General features: G+C 43.9%; 1 protein-coding gene across 3 annotated transcripts in view; it reads left to right on the forward strand.

The window, feature by feature from the left end:
• Positions 1–11,686, forward strand: part of LOC311126543 (NADH dehydrogenase (ubiquinone) complex I, assembly factor 6-like) — a 308,710-nt gene extending 297,024 nt beyond the window's left edge. For all 3 annotated transcript variants that reach the window (XM_084158534.1, XM_084158533.1, XM_084158532.1), the window contains 4 exons: positions 1,882–2,015; positions 5,314–5,415; positions 9,022–9,078; positions 10,747–11,686. In XM_084158534.1, the coding sequence (XP_084014660.1) occupies positions 1,882–2,015; positions 5,314–5,415; positions 9,022–9,078; positions 10,747–10,875 (422 nt within the window). In that variant the 3' untranslated portion in view covers positions 10,876–11,686. The remainder of the gene's footprint in view (positions 1–1,881; positions 2,016–5,313; positions 5,416–9,021; positions 9,079–10,746) is intronic.
• The last annotated feature ends 364 nt before the right edge of the window (positions 11,687–12,050 follow it).

Consider the following 12,050-nt stretch of genomic DNA (forward strand, 5'->3'; position numbering starts at 1 on the left):
AATAAATGTTTTCCTCATCAATCTACACACAATACCCCATAATGACAAAGCGGAAACAGGTTTTTAGACATTTTTGCACATTTATTAAAAACAGAAATACCTTATTTACATAAGTATTCAGACCCTTTGCTATGAGACTCAAAATTGAGCTCAGGTGCATCCTGTTTCCATTGATCATCCGTGGGATGTTTCTACAACTTGATTGGAGTACACCTGTGGTAAATTCAATTGATTGGACACGATTTGGAAAGGCACACATCTGTCTATATAAGGTCCCACAGTTGACAGTGCATGTCAGAGCAAAAACCAAGCCATGAGGTCGAAGGAATTGTCCGTAGATCTCCGAGACAGGATTGTGACGAGGCACAGATCTGGGGAACGGTACCAAACATTTTCTGCAGCATTGAAGGTCCTCAAGAACACAGTGGCCTCCATCATTCTTAAATGAAAGAAGTTTGGAACAACCAAGACTCTTTCTAGACCGGCCAAACTGAGCAAACGGGGGAGAAGGGCCTTGGTCAGGGAGGTGGTCACTCTGACATAGCTCCAGAATTCCTCTGTGGAGATGGGAGAACCTTCCAGAAGGACAACCATCTCTGCAGCACTCCACCAATCAGGCCTTTATGGTAGAGTGGCCAGATGGAAGACACTCCTGCGTAAAAGGCACATGACAGCATGCTTGGACTTTGCCAAAAGGCACCTAAAGGACTCTCAGACCATGATAAACAAGATTCTCTGGTCTGATGAAACCAAGATTGAACTCTTTGGCCTGAATGCCAAGCGTCACATCTGGAGGAAACCAGGCACCATCCCTATGGTGAAGCATGGTGGTGGCAGCATCATGCTGTGGGGGATGTTTTTCAGCAGCTGGATCGAGGCAAAGATGAACGGAGCAAAGTACAGAGAGATCCTTGATGAAAACCTGCTCCAGAGCGCTCAGGACCTCAGACTGGGGCGAAGGTTCACCTTCCAACAGGACAACAACCCTAAGCACACAGCCAAGACAACGCAAGAGTGGCTTCGGGACAAGTCTCCGAATGTCCTTGAGTGGCCCAGCCAGAGGCCGGACTTAAACCGATCGAACATCTCTGGAGAGACCGGAAAATAGCTGTGCAGCGACGCTCCCCATCCAACCTGACAGAGCTTGAGAGGATCTGCAGAGAAGAATGGGAGAAACTCCCCAAATACAGGTGTGCCAAGCTTGTAGTGTCATACCCAAGAAGACTCGAGGCTGTATTCGCTGCCAAAGGTGCTTCAACAAAGTACCGAGTAAAGTGTCTGAATACTTATGCAAAGGGGTCTGAATACATTCCGAATGCACTGTATACAAAATAATGATTACTTGAACATGCAGATTGTTTTATGACTTGAGAGGGAGACTTAGAAGCAGGTCAAGCTGTATTCACTTGAGGGATTAATTAAGTGGCATAATTTCTGCATCTCAAATACCTGCGTTTCTGTGAATCATTCGCATCTTCTCTTGTGGAATGTCATTTATTTGCCCCCCTCTGCGAAGGAACCTGTCACACTTGTTCCAGTCTAATTGACTAGAAGAGACATCTGACTCAAAGCCTCAACCTATTTCAAGTACAGTGCACTCGGCATGAAAGCATTTCCCAGTTATTAATATCAAAGTGTGTGCTCTTCATTGTTGTGATAAATTATGTATACAAGAGAACAGTGTCTGTTTTAGCATGGCCCTAGTCAATCAAAAATAGTAACTAGGTTTCTGGGGTAAACTAGAAGACACATTCTTCTTGTACCTAGACAAAGCATATTTAATTCAATAGAGTTTATTTATTTGTTTTAAAAGTGGTGCAATGTTTTAACTTTAGTAATTTTCTGCCTTCCCTGATTCCTTCTGTGTGTGTTTTTGTCCAGGTGTGAAAGATGTCCATGCTGATCATGCTGCCAGCCACATTGGTAAGGCCCAGGGGATCGTGACGTGCCTAAGAGCCACACCCTACAACAGCAGCAGACGCAAAGTCTACCTACCTATGGACATCTGCATGCTGGTGAGTGACCATATCTGCAGCAGAGGTATCAAAATTATGACTTTCCTGCTGGTGACGTTTTGTACAGATGGATGCCATACTGCGATTCCAGACACACACACACACACAGGCCTTTATGTCACAGGATATTCCTGCTAGACTGGTTTGGCATTATCCACACAGTGAGTGAGTGTGTCACTACTCCAAATGGAGCATGCCAGAGGCACAGTTATAATGAAACCCCATGACAATGCACTGGCTGTAGTTACAAGGCAAATTCACAGCCTTTGTCTGAGCCATCTGTCACCAAGGCCTCTGAGCCACAGCTGGAGTGACAGGGGACTGTGTGCTGTGTGGTTTATGATGTGACATCAGAAGGTTAGTGACCTCATCAGGTTTATGGAGGCCTCCAGTTCATTTGCCTATTACTAATGTTTTGGCAGCTGGGGGGCGCTGTTGTAACATCATAAAGGTTTAGTCATGAGCTCAACTGAAGCCCCCTAGAGTTTCCCCCTACAGTCCATCTATGATTTTTCCCCCTACCTCCATCAATGTTAAAGCTTGCTAAAGCCTGGTGGGTTTTCTCCACTTCCTGTGTCATTAAGGGACAGTGAGTGCTTTGCAATTTTCCAATTATTTTCATCCGGTCATAAGTTCATTGCTCTGGTTGGAAGGACGGAAGGGACTGTTGGTGTCTGGGGATTTAACTACCGCAGCCTCTGTCCGTGGTGATGTTAAATTTATACAGGCTTTGGCATTGGAACCTCTGTATGTTCCTGTGTTGTTGTTGTTGTTGTTGTTGCTCCCATTGCTTGACAATAGCTTCTAGCCTAGCTAATAACTTGCAATACCAAGCTTCATTGCATTCAAATAGTATTGAAGTTACCCGACTTGATTGTTTAGTTTGTCAAGCTAACATGTGTAGCAGGATGTCTACAGACACCGACCGCCTTGTGCTTTTGGGCAATACAAATCTCCTTGTCATCATATTATTTTTAAACTATATCAAACTAAACTCCTTATTTGTGGAATAAGATTCAGATTACCCTGTTTATTTATTTTTTGCTGTCAAACTATCCGACTTCTACTCTGTTTCTAAACAACTTCTGTCTATCAGGGGGCTGACGTCCACAGTGCAGTAAACAGACCTCAAGGCAGCCTGAGGCCATAATAACAGTTTAAAGGAGAGAGAACTAAGATCTGACAATCGTTATACAGTGAGGGAAAAAAGTATTTGATCCCCTGCTGATTTTGTACGTTTGCCCACTGACAGACATGATCAGTCTATAATTTTAATGGTAGGTTTATTTGAACAGTGAACGACAGGATAATAACAACAAAAATCCAGAAAAACGCATGTCAAAAATGTTATAAATTGATTTGCATTTTAATGAGGGAAATAAGTATTTGACCCCTCTGCAAAACATGACTTAGTACTTGGTGGCAAAACCCTTGTTGGCAATCACAGAGGTCAGACGTTTCTTGTAGTTGGCCAACAGGTTTGCACACATCTCAGGAGAGATTTTGTTCCACTCCTCTTTGCAGATCTTCTCCAAGTCATTAAGGTTTCGAGGCTTACGTTTGGCAACTCGAACCTTCAGCTCCCTCCACAGATTTTCTATGGGATTAAGGTCTGGAGACTGGCTAGGCCACTCCAGGACCTTAATGTGCTTCTTCTTGATCCATTCCTTTGTTGCCTTGGCCGTGTGTTTTGGGTCATTGTCATGCTGGAATACCCATCCACGACCCATTTTCAATGCCTTGTCTGAGGGAAGGAGGTTATGTGCCTCCCGAGTGGCGCAGTGCCACTAGAGATCCTGGTTCGAATCCAGGTCTGTCATAGCCGGCCGCGACCGGGAGACCCGTGGGGCGGCGCACAATTGGCCCAGCGTCGTCCAGGGTAGGGGAGGGAATGGCCGGCAGGGATGTAGCTCAGTTGGTAGAGCATGGCGTTTGCAACGCCAGGGTTGTGGGTTCGATTCCCACGGGGGGGTATGATTTTTTAAATTTTTATAATGTATGCATTCACTAACTGTAAGTCGCTCTGGATAAGAGCGTCTGCTAAATGACTAAAATGTAAATGTAAAATGTTCTCACCCAAGATTTGAAGGTACATGGCCCCGTCCATAGTCCCTTTGATGCGGTGAAGTTGTCCTGTCCCCTTAGCAGAAAAACACCCCCAAAGCATAATGTTTCCACCTCATGTTTGATGGTGGGGATGGTGTTCTTGGGGTCATAGGCAGCATTCCTCCTCCTCCAAACACGGCGAGTTGAGTTGATGCCAAAGAGCTCGATTTTGGTCTCATCTGACCACAACACTTTCACCCAGTTCTCCTCTGAATCATTCAGATGTTCATTGGCAGCTTCAGACGGCCCTGTATATGTGCTTTCTTGAGCAGGGGGACCTTGCGCGGCGATGCAGGATTTCAGTCCTTCACGGCGTAGTGTGTTACCAATTGTTTTCTTGGTGACTATGGTCCCAGCTGCCTTGAGATCATTCCTCACTGTTCTCATGATCATTGCAACTCCACGAGGTAAGATCTTGCATGGAGCCCCAGGCCGAGGGAGATTGACAGTTATTTTGTGTTTCTTCCATTTGCGAATAATCGCACCAACTGTTGTCACCTTCTCACCAAGCTGCTTGGCGATGGTCTTGTAGCCCATTCCAGCCTTGTGTAGGTCTACAATCTTGTCCCTGACATCCTTGGAGAGCTCTTTGGTCTTGGCCATGGTGGAGAGTTTGGAATCTGATTGATTGCTTCTGTGGACAGGTGTCTTTTATACAGGTAACAAGCTGAGATTAGGAGCACTCACTTTAAGAGTGTGCTCCTAATCTCAGCTCGTTACCTGTATAAAAGACACCTGGGAGCCAGAAATCTTTCTGAATGAGAGGGGGTCAAATACTTATTTCCCTCATAAAAATGCAAATCAATTGATAACATTTTTGACATGCATTTTTCTGGATTTTTTTGTTGTTATTCTGTCTCACTGTTCAAATGAACCTACCATTAAAATTATAGTCTGATCATTTCTTTGTCAGTGGACAAACGTACAAAATCTGCAGGGTATAAAATACTTTTTTCCCTCACTGTACATGCCGTGAATAATGGAGATAATTATCGAGAGCTTCAGTTTATTCACCCCATTAGAGGCCATATGCTCTCAGCATGAACAATTGTTTTTAGATTAGTGATTTGAAGGAACAAATCTCTCCTGTGTGAATAAGTGGTGTGAACAAAGGTGTGTGTGTGTGTGTGTGTGTGTGTGTGTGTGTGTGTGTGTGTGTGTGTGTGTGTGTGTGTGTGTGTGTCACCACCAGCACAGAGCCTCCCAGGAGGACTTCATCCGAGGGAGCCGGGAACAGAATGTGAGAGACGTGGTGTATGACATTGCCAGCCAAGCCCACGTACACCTACAACACGTATGTACCCTCATGAAATTAGGACAGCCCAGTGTTCCTCCAAAGTTATTTGGTGGGCTGTTCTTGCCAAGCAGATTTACTGCTTGCTTGAAAAACCAAGTCTTCAATAAGATTTGATTCAATTATGTTTTTCATCAGTCCTGGTAAAAGAAAATGGAGGGCTCTGATAGTGTGTTCTCATGTGGGATCAGTCGTTTTTGCTAATGGCTACTACAATGCGTTTTTTACCTGTACGACACTGACATTATCAATTAACGTTGATGAATATATAACTGTTTTATTGTGAGCTTCAAGTTATGGTTTGTTTGTATACAAAGGGGATTGAAAAGAAGCTGAAGTAGTCAGCAATTGATTAACTAGTAGCTAAGGTCCTAAACGATATTATAAACGCGATCGATAAAATACAGTACTGCGCAGCCGCCTTCATCGACCTGGCCAAGGCTTTAGACTCTGTCAACCACCACATTCTTATTGGCAGACTAAATAGCCTTGGTTTCTCTAATGACTGCCTTGCCTGGTTCACCAACTACTTCTCAGATAGAATTCAATGTGTCAAATCGGAGGGCCTGTTGTCTGGACCTCTGGCCGTCTCTATGGGGGTGCCACAGGGTTCAATTCTCGGGCCGACTCTATTCTCTGTGTATATCAATGATGTCGCTCTTACTGCTGGTGACGCTGGGATCCACCATTATGCGGACGACACCATTTTGTATACATCTGGCCCTTCATTGGACACTGTGTTAACAAACCTCCAAACGAGCTTCAACGCCATACAACACTCCTTCCGTAGCCTCCAACTGCTCTTAAACACTAGTAAAACTAAATGCATGCTCTTCAATCGAACGCTGCTTGCACCCGCCCACCCGACTAGAATCACTACTCTCGGCGGGTCTGACCTAGAGTATGTGGAAAACTACAAATACCTGTAAACTCTCCTTCCAGACTCACATTAAGCATCTCCAATCAAAAGTTAGATCTAGAATCGGCTTCCTATTTCGCAACAAAGCCTCCTTCACTCATGCTGCCAAACATGCCCTCGTAAAACTGACTATCCTACTGATCCTTGACTTCGGCGCTGTCATTTACAAATTAGCCTCCAACACTCTACTCAGCAAATTGGATGTAGTCTATCACAGTGCCATCCGTTTTGTCACCAAAGCCCCATATACTACCCACCATTGTGACCTGTACGCTCTCGTTGGCTGGCCCTCACTACATATTAGTCGCCAAACCCACTGGCTCCAGGTCATCTATAAATCACTGCTAGGCAAATCCCCGTCTTATCTTAGCTCACTGGTCACCATAGCAACACCCACACGTAGTCTGCGCTCCAGCAGGTATATCTCACTGGTCATCCCCAAAGCCAACACCTCTTTTGGCCGCCATTCCTTCCAGTTCTCTGCTGCCAATGACTGGAACGAACTGCAAGAATCTCTGAAGCTGGAGACTCTTATCTCCCTCACTAACTTTAAGCGTCAGTTGTCAGAGCACCTTACCGATCACTGCACCTGTACACAGCCCATCTGAAATTAGCCCACCCAACTACCTCATCCCCTTATTGTTATTTATTTTGCTAATTTGCACCCCAGTATCTCTATTTGCACATCATCTTTTGCACATCTATCATTCCAGTGTTAATACGAAATTGTAACTATTTTGCACTATGGCCTATTTATTGTCTTACCTCCATAACTTACTACATTCGCACACACTGTATATACAGTGGGGAGAGCAAGTATTTGATACACTGCCGAATTTGCAGGTTTCCTACTTACAAAGCATGTAGAGGTCTGTAATTTTTATCATAGGTACACTTCAACTGTGAGAGACGGAATCTAAAACAAAAATCCAGAAAAACACATTGTATGATTTTTAAGTAATTAATTTGCATTTTATTGCATGACATAAGTATTTGATCACCTACCAACCAGTAAGAATTCCGGCTCTCAAAGACCTGTTAGTTTTTCTTTAAGAAGCCCTCCTGTTCTCCACTCATTACCTGTATTAACTGCACCTGTTTGAACTCGTTACCTGTATAAAAGACACCTGTCCACACACTCAATCAAACAGACTCCAACCTCTCCACAATGGCCAAGACCAGAGAGCTGTGTAAGGACATCAGGGATAAAATTGTAGACCTGCACAAGGCTGGGATGGGCTACAGGACAATAGGCAAGCAGCTTGGTGAGAAGGCAACAACTGTTGGCGCAATTATTAGAAAATGGAAGAAGTTCAAGATGACGGTCAATCACCCTCGGTCTGGGGCTCCATGCACGATCTCACCTCGTGGGGCATCAATGATCATGAGGAAGGTGAGGGATCAGCCCAGAACTACACGGCAGGACCTGGTCAATGACCTGAAGAGAGCTGGGACCACAGTCTCAAAGAAAACCATTAGTAACACACTATCCCGTCATGGATTAAAATCCTGCAGCGCACGCAAGGTCCCCCTCCTCAAGCCAGCGCATGTCCAGGCCCGTCTGAAGTTTGCCAATGACCATCTGGATGATCCAGAGGAGGAATGGGAGAAGGTCATGTGGTCTGATGAGACAAAAATATAGCTTTTTGGTCTAAACTCCACTCGCCGTGTTTGGAGGAAGAAGAAGGATGAGTACAACCCCAAGAACACCATCCCAACTGTGAAGCATGGAGGTGGAAACTTGCTTTTCTGCAAAGGGGACAGGACGACTGCACCGTATTGAGGGGAGGATGGATGGGGCCATGTATCGCGAGATCTTGGCCAACAACCTCCTTCCCTCAGTAAGAGCATTGAAGATGGGTCGTGGCTGGGTCTTCCAGCATGACAACGACCCGAAACACACAGCCAGGGCAACTAAGGAGTGGCGCCATAAGAAGCATCTCAAGGTCCTGGAGTGGCCTAGCCAGTCTCCAGACCTGAACCCAATAGAAAATCTTTGGAGAGAGCTGAAAGTCTGTATTGCCCAGCGACAGCCCCGAAATCTGAAGGATCTGGAGAAGGTCTGTATGGAGGAGTGGGCCAAAATCCCTGCTGCAGTGTGTGCAAACCTGGTCAAGACCTACAGGAAACTTATGATCTCTGTAATTGCAAACAAAGGTTTCTGTACCAAATATTAAGTTCTGTTTTTCTGATGTATCAAATACTCATGTCATGCAATAAAATGCAAATTAATTACTTAAAAATCATACAATCTGATTTTCTGGATTTTTGTTTTAGATTCCGTCTCTCACAGTTGAAGTGTACCTATGATAAAAATTACAGACCTCTACATGCTTTGTAAGAAGGAAAACCTGCAAAATCGGCAGTGTATCAAATACTTGTTCTCCCCACTGTATATGTTCTGTTTGTATTTTTGACTTTATGTTTTGTTTACCCCATATGTAACTCTGTGTTGGTGTTTTTTTTTTTTTATCGCACTGCTTTGCTTTATCTTGGCCAGGTCACAGTTGTAAATGAGAACTTGTTCTCAACTGGCTTACCTGGTTAAATAAAGGTAAAATAAAAAAATATGCGTCATTGATTTTGCATGTTTACAGACCTCTCTCCAAGTGTTATAAAACAGATTATAGATGTATTAGCCTGTGTTAATTAGTCATTTTACTCCGTTTTAACCTTTGTCTCCACAGGCCAGATCATTCAGCAAGAACATACCAGCTTCCGCCTTCCCTGCCTTCCTCCAAACGGTGGGTTGTTGTTGTTTTACAAGAATCATTAGTATGTATTGGGTTAGGTTGTGGTCACTGAATGAGGTAACATCATGAAAAGGGTCAAATTTACTGAAACGTTGACCAGACAAGACGCATTAACTGAACTATGGGGCTTCTTTAGTCCTGGCACCAGGGAAGAGGCCAGGTGTGCGTGTTAGTTTCATTTCAAGTTCTTTTATCAATCATTTTTTTATTAATCCTCCAATCGTGTTCATCTGAACCTAGATAAGGAGGAGCAGCATCTGTTGAATGGTCCTTTCTCCTCGTCAACCACCTCCCAATATCCTCACGTCTCTCTGTCTAACCTATCCCTCCCTCCCATCACAGCACGCTCTCCATCAGGAGGCCAGACAGACCTTTTAATGCTCCAATTTAATCGCACCAGACAGACCACCAAGGGACTGCATTATGGGCTCTTACCACGGGCACTCTCAAAAGCAGTCTGATTCCCACAGAGAAGGGGTGTGAAAGAGAGCAATAAAGGAAGGGCAGAACATAATAACCAGAGCCTTGAGAATGAGGCCAAGGTGAAGAATTCGAGGTAGACAAATGGCCCGCATCGTGTGTTATGTTTTGAAGGGTGGATGGTCACGATGCTTGAGTGCGCCAACCAGCAGGGGCATGATGGTAATCAGAGAAAGAGAGAGCGTTAATACACTCAGTTCTGTGTTCCTCTTCTATCCTCTCCATCCAGGATAATTTCCACAAATATAATGTTCTATTGCTGCCGGTGCTATAACTATGTTCCTCTGTTCTGATGCTTAAAAGGCTCTTTCCTCTCAGCTGCTGAATCATATGTTTTACGCCTGGCTGGCTTTGTGCGTCTAGGGCAAAGAGAAAGCACTTTGCTGAGCCCTGAGATGACGCTCACGCTTGCTACCACATGTATAGAATAAGGTCTGACACACTGTCACGAGAATTTTGTTATCTCAATGGTTGAAGTCAACTAATTCTTAAATCTTTGAATAATTCCCAGAGGTTGTAAATCTCTAGTTTTAAATAATGAATTAAACAAAAAAAACTTTCTGCAATGGTCAGCCTTTATTCATGAGAGCGCTCTGTCCCAAAATGGACACGCAATCTTTTTATACACACACGTCAGAGGAAAAATCCCACCCCGCTTTAGGCGGGCTGTATTTTTCCACTGTACACATCTTGTAAACTCACACCTGGGTTTAGCTCATGTGGTTATCCTCTGCTCTCCTGACCATCAGGTCACACATACACACATACACACGCATGTTCTTATCATAGCCTACTCCTTGCTCGGGCAGGCTGCATTTTTTCTCTATTCCCATACATAGTTATCGCTGTTCTCACAATATTCTGCAAGCCTCTCACTCCCCTTCCCTGTGTGGGGACATCTGTTTTTGAAACCGGTCTCCTGTTATTGGTTTCAACGTTTTGCACTTCTGCTTGCCTAAGTACAAGACACAAATACTCTGTTGCTGGGCAAATATGCATCTTATATAAGCCCATTTGATTAACTCTCTAAGCTCTAGTCTACTAATAGTCATACATTATTAGTTTAACTGAGGGTGTGACATTTTAGTCATATCTTACTCACACATTTCTTTATCACACACACAACGCACACACACAGGTGTGTTGATGCTGTTTCCCTCTCTCTGGCTGCTGTTCTAGGTGGTGCTGGAGGACTACCTTCAAAAGGTGCGGCAGGTAGACTTTGATGTGTTCCATCCCAGCCTACAGAAAAGAAACCCACTGATCCCCATCCAGCTCTATATCCGCTCCTGGAAGAAGACCTATTGACCTGCATGGTGGGACATTATCTTTAGCCCTATCGTAATGTATACCAGGTTTCAACATCCGATTTCAGAAAGTCCCACTCGTATGTTGGTTTCTAAGTAGACCAATCTACAACAGTGGATTTCAAGAGACTCTTCCATCTATGACATCAGCACTCCCCAGAAAAGGATTCTGAGCTAAAACATGCCTTTGCCATCTAAACCAGTTCACCTGTGTTATTCCCTGTTGTAGACTAGACAGCTGAGGACCACAGACAGAGATTATTGTAAAGCAATAACTACAGTACTGGAGACTGAACTGAAGCACTGATATCTTGAATATTTTCAGTAATAAATCGTTTAGCCATGTTGATGGTCGATAAGTGTTTTCTCTCCTTCTTTAAAGCTCTTAAATAAGGATTTCACAACCAAAATAACAGTACTGTATGTCCTTGTGAATTATGATGACATTTAAGAAAATGTAGAGCTTTTTACTTGACTTAAGTATGATTATCACTGTCATATTTGTGTAAAAGGCTGTATTCACATTCACAACATAGCTTTTTACCAGCACAAAATGATATGGTACTGTTGCTCCTGACAACCGTTTACGGCCAAAGTAGGATGCAAGCGTATAATTAGCATATTGCTTAGTTTACCAGCAGATTTCCGCCTCCACAGTTGATCGTTTTGATCTGGACCAGATGCCAGGTTGTGGAGTTGAAAAGAAAAGGTCAATTTTGAACTGTTTATGTACTTTTAGGTTTTCTTCTTCAAAACCAGGAAACTATAAGGCTTCACCTTAAAGATTGTCACAGAGAGGGCCAGGTCATTCACCCAGGGTGGTTTTATTAATTTTAAAAAAAATAATGTATTTTATTTATTATAAATTATGTATTTTCCTCCCTGTTGTGAATCATTACTGTCAGTGTGTTCCAGACCCTGATAATTACCTCTTCAGACTAGGCTTCCCTTGCCCTGCTGCCCTTAACAGAAGGGAAAGTCCTCCCATCCCACTTTCTCTGCCTGTTCCAGTGATTCATTGGGTTCTATATTGTTCCCAAGCCACCCTCTGTGCTACCTCTGTCCCCTTACGGCTGTTTCTCATACATGCGAATCCCTGTGACCATTCACTAGAAGCAATCCAATGATGTCCTGGGTAAGGCAGGGAGGTAGCTCAGTTGGTAGAGCATGGCGTTT

The sequence above is a fragment of the Coregonus lavaretus genome (genome assembly GCF_964263955.1).
Source record: "Coregonus lavaretus genome assembly, chromosome: 3".
NCBI classification, from domain to species: Eukaryota; Metazoa; Chordata; class Actinopteri; order Salmoniformes; family Salmonidae; genus Coregonus; species Coregonus lavaretus.